Source organism: Montipora capricornis, chromosome 2 (assembly GCF_036669925.1).
Source record: "Montipora capricornis isolate CH-2021 chromosome 2, ASM3666992v2, whole genome shotgun sequence".
NCBI lineage: Eukaryota > Metazoa > Cnidaria > Anthozoa > Scleractinia > Acroporidae > Montipora > Montipora capricornis.
Window position 1 is genome coordinate 52,692,275 of NC_090884.1, and position 20,140 is coordinate 52,712,414.

The following is a 20,140-nucleotide window of genomic DNA, read 5'->3' on the forward strand; positions in this document are numbered from 1 at the left end:
ACCATATTAGGCACAGCAGGTATATGAACTGATAGCCTGTATCCGGCGAGCCAATAATGGAAATGTTGGAAATCTGATATCCATAGTTCAGTTTTTAATAAAGTGTACAGTACCGCTCAAAAGTAAGTTACCACCCTCTGCCGAGGCGAGAATCTCGTCTCTAGAGACGAGACCGTTCGAAAGTGTCTGGATAAAGTGCCTGCATAAACGAGAACTTTCCAAAGATTAACCGGTTTACGAAGACACTCGTGCAACCAAACGTAACACTTGACACTAAAGCTTTGGGTCAAAATGCTGTTGGCGGTGGTGTATTATTGTCTTTGCGTGTAGACATCTGCCCATGAAATCTACATACACTGTTCCTGTACTTTGATTCGAAGTTGATTAAGAGAAGAAATGTTTCGATAAACTTGCGCGGCAGCATGCGGTTGGCGGTGGTTTGTTATCATCTTTGCGTGTGCACATTTAACCCTCAAATCGGCCCGTGAAATCTACATACACTGTACTTCCATTTGGAGTTGATGTCGAGGAGAAATGTTTCCATAAACTTGCGCGGCAGCATGCGGTTGGTGTTGGTGTATTATTGCCTTTGTGTGTCAACATTTAGGCCTTGAATTTGCCCGTGAAATCTACATACAAAGTTGATTTCAAGAAGAAATGTTTCGATAAACTTGCGCTGCCACATGTAAACACTGTTAATCGATCAATTTCCTGCAGCAGTACAGAAAGTTTAAATCCATCGAACTGCCAGAAAAATTGGTCTTTCAAATTAGTTTATCAGGCGGCAAGTGAAGAGAACGCGGTGACAAAACTGATGCACATTTCAGCTGCGCAACAGCTTACATTTTAAAACATGAGCAACTTCCTTCACGTTGGATGACGAGTGTTTTTTTCCTGTGATTTTTTCAGCTGTCGCGTCACCTGTTCAAGGGTGGCTTCACTTGGGTCTTTCATCGCGCACTGGCAACACGACAAAATTTGAAAAAAATCTCATCACTGGTGCGAGCAAAAAATTGTGTAGCCGCGACGTTAGGAGATGTGTTCATACACGTTTGTTTAATTCATGAACGAAAAAAAAAATAAGCGCTTTCACAGCAAATGCCAATCTCGCCGCTTCAGTGGTTCTCGCAAGAAGAGAGTCTCGTCTCTAGAGACAAGTGTCTCATCTCTAGAGACGAGACTCTCGTCTCGCGAGAAACGCGACGAGACTGGTAACTTACTTTTGAGTGGTACTGTAATATTATCTGCTCACTTGCTCGGCAAACAATATAATGATGATACATGCAGCTTTCCTTCACTGCATATTATAGAAGTTATCCCTTTGATACCAGGTGAATAATAGGCATATAAGCCACTTCCAAGTTTGCAAAATACATAAAACATTGTAATAACAATGAGAAAAAATAAATTAATAACAAAGCGTACCTCAAGCTTCTTCTGCTTTTCTTTCACAGCTCTTTCTTTCAACAGTCTGTCTTCTTTGAGTTTTTTGTTTCTCTCTGTCTGTTGTTTCTTGATGTATTTCTGTTTAACCAAAGTCAAAAAGGAAGCAACTTCAAAAACTGCCGATAGTGAATGTATACAGAATTGACCAGCTACAGTATACACTGTATCCCCTGTAACTGACCACTCTGTCTTTGTTCTCAGTCATGCTTTGCTTTTAGTACACAACTACATGTATGTGCATACACTGTGTATCAAATTTCAACTTAACATTTGGTAAACTGACAAAAAACCAAATGCTAATAAAATAGTTGTTTCAACATTCATCACAAATTTGCCATCTTCAAGGTTATCAAACAAAATAATTCTTACACTGTAATAATTATCAACCAGTTATACTCTATCTAACACAAGATGATTTTATTCGCCAAAGGAGTGGATGGGTTATAGTGATTGCAGTGCATTCACTGAGTGATTGGTGTGAGTCTTGGTTAAGCTGACATTTTTTTTACACTCCACTACTCCTTGAAACACTTAGATCATACAGACTACGTTTGTCCATGGAATCGTTTACAAAGTCGCTAACACAACAGCAAAATTACCATCTACCTTGACTTCCTCTGAATCATAATGCCTCATTTTTTGCATTGGATAAGCTGGTGCTGTTAAAGGTATAATATCAAAAAAACATCAGTCGGTTCGCAACTTGAAAACCCTCACAATCCCTACAAGCCATTGCAGACCAATAACTTTCAAACTTGTATATTTTACGTAACAGTCACTCTCTTTTAAATGAGGTTAAACGAAGTTTAACAAAGTAAACAACTAGGAGCGACTGCAGCGTATTGGTCAGTGGTTGTAGTATACTGGCGCATGCGTGGAATACCTCGCGCTTTGGGCTGTATCGCTTATTTATCAGTGTGGCGGGAAGTAGGAGCATTGTGTAGAGCGTTTAGCGGTTTTCTTTTTGTTTCCTATATACAGTCTTCATTCCGTAGATGTGTTCAAAACTGCTTTCCTTTCAGTCAGGATTCTTTTTGGGTCCAGTTACGGGTTTGTTTTGGGGGAAACGCAACTTCGGGCGAACTTGCGATCGAGTTGGGATAGCCGCCATGTTGGATTCTTGTAGCTTTATTTTTGGGCAACGTCAGTTCACGCAGCTTCAGTAAGCGTTTTCTACCATCGAGATCTTATGCAGGGCCCCGCTTCTTATTGCATAAAGCCCCTCACGACCACGCGGAATTTGCTTGGGCGCTGCGGTCGTACATCATGGCATGACCTTTGGCCATCTCCGGTCCCCGTACAAGAATCACCTGGCGGGACGCTTGTCTTCGACCGACCTTGGACAGCGTATCCTTTGCACAGTTTCATATGGGACAGGGCATTTCATGCATTTGGACTTCAGAGCTAACTATCTCTGTTGATAGGTGGCGTAGCGTCAATTTTAGCGTCTCGCTCGTATTCTGTCAGGCTTTTAGCGTTATGGCCGCGTCATAGGCTCTCTGATGCTTGGTTGTAGTTTGTTTCTAGTTTTGCTTTGGGCCATGTACTCTACTATAAGCATCTGTTATTTAGCTGGGCCTCACGTACAACGTACACTTGTCTGGTAATATTATTGATACTACTATTACTATTATCTAGAGGCTTAGGCCGTTGGTATATTAAGTGACGTGCCTTGGAGTTTGCTTTATTTATGTATCGGCGTGGCGTTAGCGTGTATTTTTCTCTGTTCATTTGCTAGCATGTTGCGTGGACTTGTTTTGTACAGTTTTATGTAATTTATGTAGTTTAATATAATTACTTAGTTTACGAGGAGCAAGCGTTGTAGTTCTGTGCATTGATGTTTTGCGTTGCGTTCCACCTTAGAGTTGCATTGCGTTGGTATTTTCAGCGTTGTTTAGCGTTGCATTGCGTTGTATTCTCAGCGTGGTTTAGCGTGGGGATAGCCCTTCTTATATGAATAGTTTATTACAAGAAATACCGATGTACATAGTAGGGAAAGCAGACTTGGGGATTTAATTTAGTTTGTCCATGTTTTACGAGGGAAACAGAGGGAGGGCGTTCTTTTTCAGTATCTACTACTAGATTTTGGAATTCCCTTCCAAGAGATATAATTTTTCTATACTTATTTGTTTATTATTACATTATACCTTTTTGACTGTTTTAGATATATTTATATTTAATTGTAGGAGGGCCACTAGGTTATCAGCCTTAGCTGTTAGGTGCTCACCCTCGTGAGGTGGTGTTGGTTGTTGTTATTGCGTGGTGTTGTATTCCTTTTTTTTTGTATTGCCTTGTTTTTTTTTGTGATTGTGGGAGCCCCACAAGTTTATCAGTCTTAGCTGTTAGGTGCTCACCCTCGTGAGGTGGCGTTGGTTGTTGTTATTGCGTGGTGTTGTATTCCTTTTTTTTTGTATTGCGGGGCGTTATACTCCTTTTTTTTTGTATTGCCTTGTTTTTTTTTGTAATTGTGGGAGCCCCACAAGTTTATCACTCTTAGCTGTTAGGTGCTCACCCTCGTGAGGTGGAGTTGGTTGTTGTTTTTGCGTGGTGTTGTATTCCTTTTTTTTTTGTATTGCGTGGTGTTGTATTCCTTTTTTTGTGTGTATTGCGGGGTGTTATACTCCCTTTTTTTTTTGTATTGCCTTGTTTTTTTTTGTGATTGTGGGAGCCCCACAAGTTTATCAGCCTTAGCTGTTAGGTGCTCACCCTCGTATAATAAAGGTGGTTGTTGTTATTGTGTGGCGTGGTATTCTTACGTTGTTTAGGGTTGCATTGGGTCTTCGCGTTGCGTCGCTTTGTAGTCTCAGCGTTGTTTCGCGTTGCATTGCATAGCGTTGTATTCTTAGCGTTGTTATCATTGCATGGCGTCTTAGCGTTGCATTGCGTTGTATTCTCAGCGTTGTTAGCGTTGCGCTGTATTCTTAGCATTCTTGTCTAGTGTGTGTTGTTTCCCCAGTCCACTTCTGCCCCATTACACCCCTATCTGCAGGGTGAGCAGTCAGGAGCTCCAGTTGCTAGGCGGTCTTTTTTAACGGTCAGTGGTCTACACATCTCGCCGGCGCCACGGTGGTATGTCACTCTGTGGTTAGCTGGTTGTTTGGGATTGCATTCCCCCTCCCTCCCCCTGTCTTTATATTATATATATATATATATATACATATATATATGTAGCTTGGCAGTTGGGGTTTGGTGTAGTCTTGCAGGGTTGCAGTCTTGTCAGTGCATTTACATCCCAGTTGTTAGGGGTTGGGTTGCTGGCCTACGGCACGTTAGTTCTGGGCACCTGATCTCCACTTGCGTCAACTGTTGTTAAACGGGGTTAACAACAAGAGCGCTTGTGTTCCCTTGAGGGTCTTAAGGGACTTGTTATGCACACGTCTATGCGTCCTCGTCAGCATTCCTTCAGGCTAGTGGTGTTTCATGAAGCACTGGTGCCAGTGCATCCGTCAGGGGTCTGCTTTCCCTTGCATTTTGCTATGTTCATTCCTGTAGCTGTGCCAGTGCTGTCGGCGGTCTTCTGTTATCCCCAGGTGCATGGGTGCTTCCTGTTTGTTGTAGTGTCTGTTCCCTGGAGGGTGGACATGCCCGTGTCTACTTTCCTCCATGCCAGCAGGGTTTCTGCTAGGCGCTTGTGCTAGTGCATCAGTCAGGGGTCTGCTTTCCTGTGCATTTTCCTGTGTTTGTTTGTGCCCTGCGCCCGTGCATGCTGTCTGCTCACATTGGTAGACCTGTGCGGTTGGGGGGGGGTCTTCTGTTGTCCACCTGTACGTGGATCCCTCATGTATGTTGTGGTGTTTGTGTTCCCTGGAGGGTCTGCAGAACTTTCTGCACACACGCCAGACCATACATTTTATGTCTCCTTTCCTTCCGGCCAGCAGGGTTTCGCTAGGCCCTTGAGCCAGTGCCTCAAAAAAATCCGGGGTCTTTGTATTTTCTTCTATGTTTGTTTGTGCACCGGTGCCTGTGCATGCTTTTAGCTCACTTTGGTAGACCTGTGCAGTCTGGGGTCTTCTGTTGTCCACCTGCACGTGGATCCCCCGTGTTTGTTGTACATTTGTGTTTCCCGTAGAGTCTGTGCAATTTTTATGCACACGTGCCAGTGTATCCACTGATGTCAGCATTCCTTATGTCCGCAGTGTTTTGTGCACACGTGCGCTGGTGCATTCATCAGGGGTCTGGGTTCCCTTGCATTCTGCCGTGTTCGTTCATACCGCTGAGCCAGTGCATGCTTACAGCCCGCATTCATAGGCCTGGGCAGTTGGTGGTCTTTCGATGTCCACATGGGTGTGGATCCCTTTTTCGTGTAGCTTGTTTGTCTCCCGTAGGGTCTGCAGACTTGTTATGTACACGCACCAGTTCAGATGCATGTCTACTTTCCTTCCTTGCTAGCAGTGTCTTGCGAGGCAATGGCACCTGTGCATCAGTGTAGGTCTGCCTTCCCATGCTTTTTGCTGTGTTCTGTCGTGCACCTGCGCCAGTGCATGCCTTGAGCTTATGTTGGTTACCTGTGCAGTCGGCAGTCTTTTGGGATCTACCTGCATGAGGATCCCTCGTGTGCGTTGTAGCGTTGTACGAATTGTGATGCACACATGCCATACGCCTATATAAGTGTTCCTTCATGCCAGCAGTGTTTTATGAGGCGTCGGTCAGGAGTCTGCATTCCTTTGCATTTCACTGTGTTCGTTCATGTAGCTGCACCTGTGCATGCCTTTCAGCTAGCATTGGTTAACCTGTGCTTTCCGCGGTCTGCTGTTGTCCACATGTGCATGGATCCCTCGGGTCTGGTTGTAGTTTCTGGGTTGTCCTGGCAGTACGGTTAGCACATTGCAGTGGTCTAGGCTGTTAGCGTGGTCATGAGCAGTTCTTTGGTTGTTGGGTGCCGTCGGATGTGGGCGATTTGGGGCTCTTGCTTAGGGGCCATGAGCCCCTCTCTCCGAGCCATCTAGGCTCGGAGGTCCTCCGGCTGGGCGTGGGGGCTCATGGCTGGGTTGTCAGGTTTTGCCAGCCATCGGTGCAGTCTCCATCTTGGAGCTGGCTGCCAATAGTGGAAGCTCCAGGATGTTTCGGGCACCCAACCTCCAAAGAGCGACGATGTTGTTTAATGAGGTTAAACAAAGTAAACAACTAGCAGCGACTGCAGCCTATTGGTCAGTGGTTGTAGTATACTGGCGCATGCGTGGAATACCTCGTGCTTTGGGCTGTATCGCTTATTTATCAGTGTGGCGGGAAGTAGGAGCATTGTGTGGAGCGTTTAGCGGTTTTTTTTTGTTTTTTTGTTTTGTTTTTTTTTTTTTTTTTTTTTTTTTTTCTGCTTTCCACTGTGTATCAGTGTGACGGGTGCCCATTCTTCTCGGGGGCGTGGGGGCTCATGGCTGGGTTGTCAGGTTTTGCCAGCCATCGGTGCAGTCTCCATCTTGGAGCTGGCTGCCAATAGTGGAAGCTCCAGGATGTTTCGGGCACCCAACCTCCAAAGAGCGACGATGTTGTTTATTTATAGTTCTAATTACTGTAGGCACAAACAAGCACTGTACATGAACACTAAAATAAAAATCATTTCTGTACAAAGGCTTTTAGTATTAGTATTGTATAGTTTTGCCTCATTAGTGTTTCCTTTGTTAAGTGCTTGCAATAGTTCTGTTGTAGTCTTGGTTGTGCGGCATCAGTGCCATCTTAGTGTCATCTTTGCAATAATATTATTAATGGACGAGTGAGTCCTGTTTTCTAGTGTCCAATTTTGTACGATTTTCATCACACATCTTTTCATTAGATTTCTATAAATTGTCCTTGTAGTTGCATGTAAAATGTTTTTTCTCTTTCCTTTAGGCAAGGTACTAGTTTTTGAGTACTGTTTCAGTTTGAGTTATACTGTAGTTTAATTAGGTTCCCTAACCTTCTAGAACCGACAATCTAAGACATATTTGTTGGGACAGTGTTCGCTCTTTCCTCCCTCAATGTTGACAAAAGTCTGAATGGTATAAATACTTGGTTGTTCAGGCAACGAAAAAATAATTCTAAGGCAACATTAAGGGGGGAGAGGGAACAGGCATTATTTGAAGGTTAAAATCGAAGTTCGGCTCAAGTGTCCCTACTAATTATGTCCTAGATTGCAAAAAAATTATCATTTCTTTGTTTGTCTTCTTTTTTTTTTTTTTGGTGCAAATGGTCTTAGAACATTGTAAATTAGCTTTAGTTTTCCTTTGTAAATGGTTTTATAGTTTATGTCGAAAGATTGGAGAGTTGTTGAACGACAATGCTGGAAGTAAACAGTCTAATTCAACATGTGTTCTAGAGTTAATGTAGTCAGAAGGCTACACAATTACCTTTGACAGAGATTTATGATAAAATGCAACAAACCTTGAGACTGCGAGTTTAGTGGTCTCTTTCTCTTTGATGCTACAGGTGGTCTGCGAAATCCTATGGTATGCTGAGGTTTGGGATCTGCTACAGGTTTTTTAATTTCTTTGTCAGTAAAACTGGAGAATGTAGAAAAGTGATGGATCTATTGCAAAACCAACAAATGTCTACCATATTTACATTGCAAGGGCAAGCTACACATAATTATTGCAACATTGCCAGTAGAATAAAAGCAGCCAGTAACACATAACTTAATATTGTGGAAATCCCCATAGCTTTCTTAGTAAAGTACTGTATGCCATCCATCCAACAAACCCAAGCAACTTAACTCAACTAGTGGTAATAAAATCACAAACACAATGAAATGTAAAACCAGGGATGTATTTTTTTTGTCAACAAGAGGCGACACCTAAAAAGCTGCAGTAATTTTGACAAAATCAATACATGAGCAACTGTACCATGCAATCTTGATAATGACATCTAGTATAATGTAAGTTTTCATTCTAGAACTTTTTTGGAGTGAGACATTATGTATCACTGCCTAAAACAAATGGGAGCATTTGCCAAATGAGAGGGGACATTTTCAAGAACAGCTGTGAAATAATGTCCGAGCATAAGCATCAATGTTTATCCTTCCATACGTTGAGTTTTTCACTTCTTGGTTCTTTGTTGACAACACCATGTTTAAAAAGTAAGGGTTTCATTATAAGCTAGTCACCAGCAGTATACATGTACCACCTTCTGTTTGTCGGAAATTTGCCTCTCACCGCCAGGTACTCTGCCTTGATTTTCACTCAAACCCTTGTAAAAGACAAGAGTGACCACCGTTTACATTGATAAGCCCAGGATTCTACTTCAAAAGTTATTGAAACCCCTCTTTCCCAGGCTCCCTATGCTGTGACAAAAACATGGCATCCACAATAGCAACATTCATGATGCACAGGACAAAATTACATGTTTCTGCGTGCCAGCAGGCTACAACATTGCACAAAAACATGCCCTAGAATGAACACTGATGCGAGGTTTCAAAGAGTGTTACATGTATTTTCCTGGTAATAAAATGAACATACCAAAATGAAAACTGTGAAAGGGCTACTTCATTTTAGTTCTCAAAACTTACCAGATTCATCGTCAGAATGCAGTTTCAGGTCAGATAAGACATTTTTTGCTGCTGTGGACAGCATTTGGCTTGCCTTTAAATCACTGAAATCTCTTTCAGCACTGGTCTTGGATTCCACAACTTTATCAGAAGAGTGTTGCCCCGAAGGTTCAGTATCATTGTCTGTTAACAATCAAATGGAGTGGTATCCAGATGAGTACCAGTAATCTGGTGCAGAGCAACTGAACAAGTAATAAATTATTGCCCTGTAAGTAATAAAATTGTTGATCTGCAGAGATGTGTCAACTGCATTGTACTCTGAAAATGACTTCTGCTCAGGTTGTTGAAAAGTCCCACAATGTCATCTCAAACTGTTACAGATCTTTCAGGAATACACTCACCTGGATGATCGTACTTAAATACTATTTTACACAAATTATTGCAAGGTCACTAGTTTAGTGCCTGTTGGAAGAAATCAGGTTGCCTATCTCATTCACAAATAAACTCACTCTTTCATTCTTCCACATGAACAGGCCTAAATGGGGGTCACACATTCAGCCTAAGACTCCCATTTAACTTTTCCCTGCAGAGATCTGTCAAATACATCTGGAACTCTCTGTCCTACTCTTTGGGGATAGTGTATGGGTTTTTTGACAGCCCACATAGTTTACAGACATTGGTTGTTCAGTGTCCACATTGTACGCAACTTTATCTGAGAAGACGCAAAGGTGTAGGCTAAGCCAATTGCTATCACTGTCTATCGAATGAAAATTTAATACCTGACAGTGTATTTCTAGCTACAATCTGAGACAATCACAAAAACGTACTACTATCCCAACTGCCCATTTGACGACTGCATCCAAACATGGAGGTTGGATGCTTGGGGGTCCCAGGGCTTCCACTGGAGGCTAACCAGCCAACACATGTACAATTCCCCATGGCTCACAAACCTTGCACCCAGCCATGACCACCCATGCCAGGCACCCATCACACTGACAAGCAGTGAATGAAAAAGAGGATAAGTGAGGGGGAGGCAAGCCAACTTAAGAAAACCAAGATACAAGATGGACAGGCAAGAACTCTACTCTGGGTTCTACATGTAGAACTCAGCAAGCAAATGCCCAGGCCCCATATAATTATGTACCACGTGACTGCCATGTTTTCTTCTTTCATCCGAAGTATCTGCTTCCTTCAAACACTAGCAAGCCTATTTTTCTGAAATTTCAATACTTTTTAAAGCAGCTTTTCAGAGTAGTCTCTCTGGGTGACATAGCCAGAGGTATAATCTTTCTTTGAAGCTATGAATGAAATGAAAATCAACACACACTAGCCAACTTGCTTCTGTTGTAACTCCTGCATGAGTGATGACAAATTTACAAATTACTAACCCAAATTCTTCTTCATTCCATTAATTTGTTCCTGGTGTTCTGGAGAAAGCTTTCTTACACCTGCATCCTTTACGCTGGTATCCTTTCCGTTTCTCTTCTTGTCATCATGAATGGCACCCTTCTGTTCCTCATCTTCATCTTTCCAATGGAAGTTCAGGCTATTGGATTCCGAGATATCCATATCCTGACTGCTTCTGGACTGGGGTCGACTACTCTCGGAGGATGTTCCCTGTTTCTTTGCAGGACCCAAAATCCTTTTTACCGTCTGCTGACCAGTGCGCCATTAGAAAGTAGTGATGACATCTGTTGGTCTTCGAGGAGCTATTATTCGCTGCAATTTTGGAGCTGCTGTTTAAAAAAAATAATAATAACAAAACTTATTAATTTAGTGAAAAACAAAAGTAACCACTAAAAGCTAAGTTTAAGTCACTCTTCAAATTCAGGCTTCATTGCCCACCTACACTGTAGACAGTTGGTCAACATCAAAGTTATTATTCTTTCAGTTGTGCTCAAATACATTATCAAGCTCACATGCAATTCTGTTATTGCACCTTTCATTAACTTGCAGATTCTTAAGTTTAAATTAAAATCAACAGCTACAATTTCACTGCTGTCAATCACAGTGGTGTCCAGAAAGGGCATGTGGGTGATATTCACCACTGTGATGGGCTAATGTACTTTTGATCAGCTTAATTTCTGTTTTAAACAATCTGCAACCGACCACTGCAAATGTAATAGGCCTTTTTCGATATACATGCATTAAAATTGAGCTTGAAAGAGAGGTTCAGAGGACAAAGACAAAGGAAAATGGATGATATGCAATATTTTTCACAATCATTCCAACAGGTGTCTATTGTTTTTGTCCTCACTGCATCACTATCAAGCAGAATATTTGATGTTTCAAAAATGGCATATTGGCCATAATTATTGGAGCGGTTTTCAGTTGAGTGTCGAGAGTGATTAGCGAATTTCTTTGGTTTTGCATTACTTCACTCAGTGATTGGTTCAAAGTTCTTGCGCCACTTTGTCAACCAATCACAAGTGAAACCAAAACCAATCGTGGCTTGCGCATGCACTTTTTCCCACGCTTTGTGTCGGTTACGTGTAATTACTTCCAAGTTTTGCTTGGTTTACTGGATTGTCTCCATCCTTTTTGATTGGCCAAAGTACATGTAATTACTTTGGTTTTGGTTTTACGACGCTTGATTGAAACTCGCTAGAAAAACAGGAAGTATAAAATGCTACCAACTGTCTCCATGACTGCTCCATAAGCAAAGATAGACAGCTTTGAAAACCTTAGCTACACTGTACACTGTACTAAAGATCACAATTTAAACTAATATTACCTTTATCAAATGTGTGTCTTTAATACATTGTTACTTCGTTACTTTTATTGTTAACGATAAAAACATAACCGGGCACCCAATTGCGTTTGTTAAAATACCTGTACATGTACAATGTAAGTATGCATCTCATAACATGTACTTGTGATCGCGGACACAAGTGTGATTTGCTGTGGTAAACATACAACAGGAAAGTTCCACCTTAGAGTCCACATGCATGAATTCATGACACTACATGTATGTTCAGTGAAGACCAAACACACCTTTCTTCTGTGGTGGTTTTTGTGGTCTTTGATTTGCTGTTATGTCCACAGCAGGAGGGCCCCTCGACTTCACTCTTTTATTGACTTCAGACAAAGCAGTTGTCTTTGATTCCACTTCACTAAAACCTAACAAGAATCAAGTGTTGATTCAGAAAAGCAGAGTTTGTACATCAACCAAAGCAAAAACTAGAACGTGATCCATAAAAAGAAAAAACATACAGTTATACTAAACGACTCTAGTAAAATAAAATTACATCAAACTTATCAACAAGATGAGCTTGGGGTTAGAGTGCCTGGACACGCTTGTGCACAAAGAACAAGGGGGGAGATGGTAGCCTACCAGAGTCCACCACCTGGCACCTGTCATACTGACGCAGTAGTCAGTGGAATACTTACCAATCCATCCCTGCCAGTGGGAGTAGTGGGAGGTCCCAAAAAATCACGAGCGGAACAAGTGAGCACACTAGATTAAAGATCCGCAACAATCTGCAACGTTGAGCATGTGAGCCACCCAACACTCCTGGCAAGCAATACCTCAATTATTACTAATTTGCCCAAATTTCATTTAGCCACATTTTAAGTTCAAATAATGATTATTGTTTAAGAAATTTTTATTATTACCTTTATAAGCAGGTGCAGCTGGAGCAGAGCCCACTTTTCTTTTTGATATTGCAGTTCTCATAGGAATGTCTTCCTCAATGGTATGAGTATCCCCAGCTGTAGCATCTAAAGATAAACCTTCTATGGGAAGTGAGCTACTTGAAGAGATATTCCCTGTGATAAAAAGCAAGTTAGAAATTAAATTCTTGGAAATAGGTATTAAATACTGACAGTAATATACCAAACATGTATTTACCCAGGGGTGTATAAGATGACCTTACATGAGCTCAAAATAAGCTCCAAAAATCACCCTCGACTTATACATGGCTCGAAAATTTAGAGGCAAGTTCCAGCTAAAATAAATATTAATTTATTCAAAATTAGAGGAATTATTGTCTTCAGTGTAACGAACACAGTGGAACAGGTTGGCTTTTCATTTCAATCACTTATGACTCTGAAAGCCAATAAAGTTTTCAAACGGAACATCATATTGATCGGTCCAAAATTCTGATTTCTACCCTGCTTCCCAGATTGGATAGAAATTAGAAAAGTGACCCAATTGATGTCCAGCTTGACATCCAATCGGTGACCCAATTGCTGCTAACAAAACCAATCACAGTGGTCTTGTCCTGACACTCGTGTAACTGGCTCGCCGCCACGACACAAAAACAGTGAAGGGGAAACAATCACTATAAAAAACAATCCACAAACACGCCTTTTCTGCTACACAACCACAACACTACGGCCTACAGCACACAAGCGCAGGAAAACATGGCACATACACTGATTGACAATACCGCTGACCACAACTGGCATCATAGATCTACTGCAAGAATGATGTGAAATATCTCTCACTTGGCAAGGAAGTAGCTGAACTTGTCCTTGATGCTTGCTCTTTTTGCTGTTTTATTCTCTCTTTCAATCTTGCAAGTGCATCTATAACCAAGCATAATAATTATGCTGAATAGTTATATCTGATTTGTGAATGAAGAGGAAGGAGTGATAAACAACAAAAAGCTAACACCAGCTACCGTAATAACAATTTGTATTTGAGTAGCCAACCAAGACAACAAAGTAATACAAGGAGATAGTGATTCATTTCCAATAGCAAGTACCATACTTATTGGCAACCCTCCAAAGATGTGCCACACAACTTGGTTACCTGAATTATTAGCTACAGCAGGTCTGTGTCCTAAGGCTGTTGTCACAAGAGGCTCATTCCTAGACAATCTAGGCACACCTCCTACTTCCAGCGAGTCAATGACAAAGCTAGTGGAAGAGGGAATAGAAGACAGAACACTTCCAAGATTCCTGACAGGTGATCTACGATCCAGTTGATTATTTGTACTGTAGATTGAAGAATATACTGTTGTGACACTTGGCTCTTGCCTTCCAGATTCAGAAGGATGAAGGGGAAATTTAGATAATGGAGGGCTTCTCGAGATTCCACCATTAGTTATCCCAGAGATGACATCCTTCGATGGTGGAGACTGAAGATTGGGATGCACAAGCACAGGAGGTCTGCTTGGCAAATCAGTTGATCTGTATTTATTCTGAAAAGACAAGTAAACAATTAACTGTTAAAAGTTACTATCAAATGGACCCAGCTTGATATGAAAGGATGAGACTGCCTAAGATGTACATGTATCTAAGGCATTATTAATGGTTATATTAATGGTTCTCCTAAAGTGCAATGCAGGGGACAGATGTTTCTGCTGAGAGGAACAAAGCAAATTTTGTACAGTTTTGTCCATCAGAGTGGAGATCTATGAAATTCCCAATACTAGAAGAATAATTTATCTTTTCTCATGTCATTGTATTTTTATATTGGAAAGTCAAAGTTGTTTTGAAAAACCAGGAAGGAAAAGTGAGGGAAAATAAAAGTGTAACACTCAAAAGGAAAATTTAAACACAAGCAAAGTTACAGTAAGTCTTCAGGCCATGAAAGTTTCGTCAACAATGACAAATGTAATCATTTTATTTTCTCCCCACCACTGAAAAATCAGATGTTTGTCTTGGGTCATTTTCATGCTCTCCCAGCTCAGATGCTGATGTTGTAGCCAGACCAAAGCGATTCGGTCGAAGGTCATATCTCGCAACTCTGCCGTATCTCTGCCTCTGAGAGAACACCTCTTGAAATGGAACATCCAGGTCATTATTTTCTTCAATTTCAGCATTGAGACCAGCATTTGCTTCATTTATTCTGGCTTCAGCAGCTTGAAGCTGTTAACATAACACAACAAAAGTTAACTGAGACGTTGCAAGGTGAGGAAAATACAATAAATGAAGCATACCTCATAATAAACTTGTAGGAATAGTGAACAATAGGTCCCATTTTCAGCTGTCGGTAACCTGTCAGTCAACAGGTTACCGACACATTACCAACAGTGTTAAGTAGACCAAAACTTGACCGAAAACAGAGTCAAATCTTTTCCACAGTAAATAGAAATCTGTCAATCGTTGCCCTATTGTGCCAGCACAAACGCTCGCAGTGTCAGAACAATAGTGCAGCCACGACACATTACGATTATTCAAGATGGCTGCACCCGGGAAATTTGAAAGCCAAAACAACCATTGGAAAGTTCAGAGTCCTGAATGTAGAATTAGGTTCTACTTTTTGTGCAACTTGTCTCGCAATGATTTTGGCCCATGCAGGGTATGTTACACTGTGAAATGTTTCATGCAACTTGTCCCGCCACGGTGTCGCCAAAACATTGCGAGACAAGTTGCACGAAACGTTTAAATTTTTCAGGAGATTGAAAAAAAAGCCCTTCATCAGCTTTTGATCAAACCCTGTTCAAGTTGGTGGAAAAATACTGAGCTACAAGAAATCTTAAAATGTGTTGCTTGATGAAACAAGGATGAGACAGCAGTATCCCTTTAAATTACACTTGATTTGAGATTGTGAGACAAAATGTTTTCCAGTTGAACAGAACCTTAAAACTATTGAAAATAAACAAACTCAAGACACACTAGGTAAATTTTTTTGGATCGATGATATTTTTAAACAACGGTGTCTTTCGTTAAGAGCTCCCTAGAACAATAAATAAAGTCCTCGTTTCCTAATTCTCGCACCAGTAAGCACAAAGTTGGCCACCTGTGAGCTCCTTAAATGTGGAAACCAACGACACTACACTCACCGCAGACTTAACTTCCCCGACATTTTCCCACGCCGCAGCCAAGTCTAAAAGAAATTATTAGCAACGCGTTATTCTTGTTTGATGAGTAAAATGCAAGATACGTAAATTTATGAAGAATATATAAGAGACTTGAGCCAGGAATTTTTGTCCAGCAAAAATAATAATGTAAACATATCAATTTATGATCAGTACAATACCGTAATAAAAGCGATCAGATTACTTTCAAGGGAAAACAAAAGTGAAAATAAGACATCATATTAGTCATGATCAATGAAACAACTGTCGGGTTTGAAATATTACCTGAAAAAGAAGACCGGTATTTTCCTTCCCTTGGCAGAGGACCACGCTGAACTGGAATGGGATCCACGATGCGGCGACCACGAAACATGGTCGACGAAGCCATCGAAGGACACAACAAACTTTGCTCTCGTGATCACCAAAGAGAAAGTAACCACAACAAACCAGCTTCCGCCATAACAGTCAGCTTTTGCAATTCCGAAGAAATTTTGCCATTAGTAGGAAGCCCTTAACTGTTTCAGTCACAAAAGGATTCCCAAGTGTTCTTGGCATATAAGTCCTTTCAAGCGAGTTTAAATCATGCATCTATTTCAGGCAAATGACTCCAACAACAGCCCGCCATTTTTTTGTTTTCAGGGCAATGCAATGTGGGTAATTGTGAGCGCGTAGGGTCTCATGGGTCTGTCTGAGCTCTCCGGGAAATGAGGTCAGGCAAGCCGGGGAACCGGCAAAAACAAACATGAGATACAAGCGGATCTGACTTGAATGAATATGTCAGCACTGAAAAACTGCTTCTTTTTAAATTTTAATTTTCTTTTATGTATATATTTTTTACTCATAATTCTTGAAGTAAACTCTTTCACTGCTGACTTTTGTATCGTCGGTATACCCCATAACTGCTGCATTTTTCCGCAACATAGCACACCAGAGAAACCACTCTCAAAGAATGAACTATATCTTTCGTTCTATTGTCGCTAAATATTACGATAATATTTAAAAGAGCCCATTTCGCAACATCATAGGAAACGTCAAGTAAAATATAACTTCAAACTGACGGGCTTGTATCTCATGCTTGACACCACCTTTTGTGTTTTGTTCGTTCTAAACAATAGAGGAACCAATAGGGTATTTTTTGTCATTTGGAGAGAGTGAGGTCCGTAAGAGAATTGGAGACATGCAGATTTGTTCAATTCGTTAATATGAAATGTTTGATTGAATTGAGAGCAAAAACAGCTTAAATTTAAAACAGGAATTAAATGTGAAATGGTGTAAGTTGCCAAATAAGACGACCACAAAATGGTCTGGTCAGACCGATTTTGATTAACTCGAGCAAGAGTTACAGGTTTTTACGAAGTGTAAAGATGCCCAGCAGTCGGGGAGGGTCTTGAATAGACTAAATGCCCGGTAACCCAAACATTTCAGCCGGAAGCTATAATCCTCGCAGTTGTGAACGCAATTTTAGACTTCAGGACTTCATCGGCCTCACCATTTTTATAGGTTAGCTATAGGTTTAACTCCCTGAAGGCGTTAGACCGTACCTGAAAAAATATTGGAAAAAGAAAAGAAAAAGACTATAAATTATTTGCTGGTTAGATCCCAAGATCCGGCACTTCGACCTTGTTCAGCGGGCTCCTGTCTTGACAAAGGACGAAACATCGCTTTTGTCCAGTCAGACACCAAGTACAATTTATTCACGCTCAAGTAATATTCATTATCCCGTGCGATGACGTATATCTATAATGTCTGGTCAATTTGCTGATGGATGGAAGTGTGCACTGGTTAATCCACTTTTGGTATTATGGACCCATCAGTAATCTTCAGTGTGTTTCTAGGTAAGTATATATAGGAAGGGCTGTATTCCAAAAGATTCAGATGGACGCATGCTCTAGAATCACATCTAACCAGTTTTTCCGTGACTCATCATATCGCGCTGGCCACAGCACTGACTGAACGGCTTTGCTGAAAGTTATGAATGACATCATGCTTGCTATGGACTCAAAATGTGTCACGCTCCCTGTGTTATTGTTTGTTTGTTATTTATTTGTTTAAGCAGTTTGGATCTTAGCGCCGCGTTTCACACTGGCAAACATGAGATCCTTGTTAATCCGTTGCAAAACACAGTTGGGCTTCGGGGGACAGTTCTGAACTGGTTTAAATCATATCATTTGTCTAATAGAAGTCAGCGGATATCTATCAGTGGATTATTTTCTGGTTGCTTTAATCTCGATTGCGGGGTTCCCCAAGGCTTTTCTTTCTTCTGTTATTTATTATCTATTCATCTCAATTGTTTAACGTTATAGAAAAACAGCTACCATGTGTTCATTGCTTTGCTGACGACGCGCAACTTTGTGTAAGTTTAAAACCAGATGGCCAAGTCAGTCAAGATGCCGCAATGCATGGGCACTATGGAAAGGTGTGTTGCAGATATTCGAAGATGGATGATCAATAGTATAGACTCCTACTTAATGGTGACAAAACTGGGATTTTACTAATTTGAATTCAATATCAGCCAAATAAGTTAGATTCCCGGGGTTAGATTGCAGCAGTTGTTTACGTGTAGGTGATAATGACATCTGTTGCGCTAGAAATTTAGGTGTCTGGTTCGATGAAAACATGTCCTAGTCTCCACACATCACCAAGGCATGTGATTGGCACTTGATTCTTCGGTCAGACTACGAACATATAAAAAGAGCCGTATACGTACCTAAGAAATAGAGAGAGCAAGACGTATTTGAACGAGAGGTGTAAGATCGACCCGAAAACACCAAATAAAGCAGTGAAATAGCAGGAGTGTTGAGGAGTCTTTCTTCCCCCAAAAGATTTCTTTCAACACATGTGGCAGTGCGTTTATTCACTTGCATGATATCAGAAAGGAAAGGAACTTTATTTAAGTGTCTAGTCGTTCTACCACTGAAATTAACAATTAACTCAAATCAAGTCAAATGTTGGTTTTCGAGGAGAGGGGAAAACCGGAGTACCAGAAAAAAACATTTCACTGCAGAGTAGATAGTGAGTAGAGAACCAACAAACTCACCCCACATATGCCGAGTCTGAGAATCGAACCCGGGCCACATTGGGGGGAGGCGAGTACTTTAATCACTGCGCCATCCCTGCACCCCTTAATTAAGTAATATCTACCTGTGGAGAGTTTGCGTTTAATATAGCCTGCACGCGGGCGGTTGGATGATTGAAAAACCGGAATTCGTAATGAGGTCGCTATCTTGGATTCGCGCGGCTAGGTCTGGGCCGGGTTGAGGGTCGACAAAGCGAGCGAGGGGAGCGGGGCTCTTCCCACTCCCCACCCCGTCGTTTTGTCACGGGGCCCAGACCTATCCCACCCTCTTCCAATATGGCGTCTGATAGTGTTTCGTGGCGACACAACAACTACCGCCTGCAAGCAGGCTACGTTTAATAGTGCATGCCCTTATTACTTCTCGGCTTGATTATTGTGATAGCTTAATGCATGTAGGGGGCTACCAAATGTGCAAATCTCCAAATTACAGCGGGTCCAAAATGCTACTGCTAGACTTATTATGGACATGCCAAAGTTCTCACACGCACATAATTCCAGCTCTCTACGAATTCCATTGGCTTCCCATTATTGCCTATCGAATCAGGTTTAAGATTTAATTCTTACTTTTGAATCAATTCATGGATCAGCGCCAGCTTATCTTAGTGACTCGATAAAGGTCAGGCACAAGAGCTCATACGCATTACGCTCGAATAATAGTCTGTTTTATCAGTTTCACGGAAGATAATGCTCCCAACACTTGGTGGCAGGTCTTTCAGGGCCTGTTCACATGGAGGTGGGGGACCCCGGGTAGGGAAGGTACCCGCCTCGGTGGGGTAACCCATCTCTCCATACAATCCCTCTTTTTTTCATGATTGTGTTCACATGAGACGTGGGGTACCTCACCGAGGCCGGTTACCCGATCAGCCAGGCCGGGTAACCCGCTTAGGTAGGGTGAGTTTTCTCCATGTGATTTCTTAGGGTGGGGTACCCTGCTTGACTGGGGTGATGTTCATTCGGGCATTTATCTTTAGTTTGAATATTTGGAAACCTCACGCCAGCGCTCCGGGGCTTTTCACATTGCATGTGAAGGCTCCTTTTTTTTCACTACGTGAAGGCGGGGTAGCTCACCTACCCGGAGTGCCCCACTTCCATGTGAACAGGCCCTTACTTTATGGAACAGCCTGCCGCCTGGCCTGCGTGCTGTTTCGACACTCGGTGCTATTAAAAGGAAACTATGGCCTTGTCAAACTTTCCCAAAATCTTCAATGTGAGAGGCGCGGTGGCCTCATGGTTAGAGTGCTCGACTCCAAATCGAGTCCAAATCCAAATCGAGTGGTCCGGGTCTGTTTCTGGCCGGGAGCATTGTGTTGTGTTCTTGGGCAAGACACTTTACTCTCACGGTGCCTCTCTCCACTGACCCAGGTGTATAAATGGGTACAGGCGAAAATGCTGGGGATAACCCTGGGATGGACTAGC

At 41.8% G+C, this 20,140-nt stretch overlaps 2 protein-coding genes across 3 annotated transcripts in view; both read right to left on the reverse strand.

The window, feature by feature from the left end:
- The window catches only part of LOC138026791 (centrosome-associated protein 350-like), a 62,847-nt gene extending 52,379 nt beyond the window's left edge, over positions 1-10,468 (reverse strand). Inside the window, exons 1-5 of the mRNA XM_068874245.1 lie at positions 10,288-10,468; positions 8,921-9,082; positions 7,801-7,887; positions 2,053-2,105; positions 1,426-1,524 (exon numbers count right to left, since the gene is read on the reverse strand). Coding sequence (XP_068730346.1) covers positions 1,426-1,524; positions 2,053-2,105; positions 7,801-7,887; positions 8,921-9,082; positions 10,288-10,468 — 582 coding nt within the window. The remainder of the gene's footprint in view (positions 1-1,425; positions 1,525-2,052; positions 2,106-7,800; positions 7,888-8,920; positions 9,083-10,287) is intronic.
- Positions 10,469-10,500: 32 nt separating this feature from the next.
- On the reverse strand, positions 10,501-16,274 carry LOC138026801 (uncharacterized). Of its 2 annotated transcripts, none has more exons than XM_068874256.1 (8): positions 15,934-16,274; positions 15,634-15,677; positions 14,486-14,716; positions 13,656-14,046; positions 13,349-13,429; positions 12,515-12,667; positions 11,894-12,019; positions 10,501-10,635 (listed from the first exon to the last, which is right to left on the reverse strand). In XM_068874256.1, exons 1-8 carry the CDS (start codon positions 16,034-16,036, stop codon positions 10,571-10,573), a joined length of 1,194 nt encoding a protein of 397 aa, XP_068730357.1. In that variant the 5' UTR covers positions 16,037-16,274; the 3' UTR covers positions 10,501-10,570. The 2 variants fall into 2 exon arrangements, with proteins under 2 accessions (XP_068730357.1, XP_068730366.1); XM_068874265.1 differs by having other exon boundaries at positions 10,502-10,632.
- Positions 16,275-20,140: the final 3,866 nt, after the last annotated feature.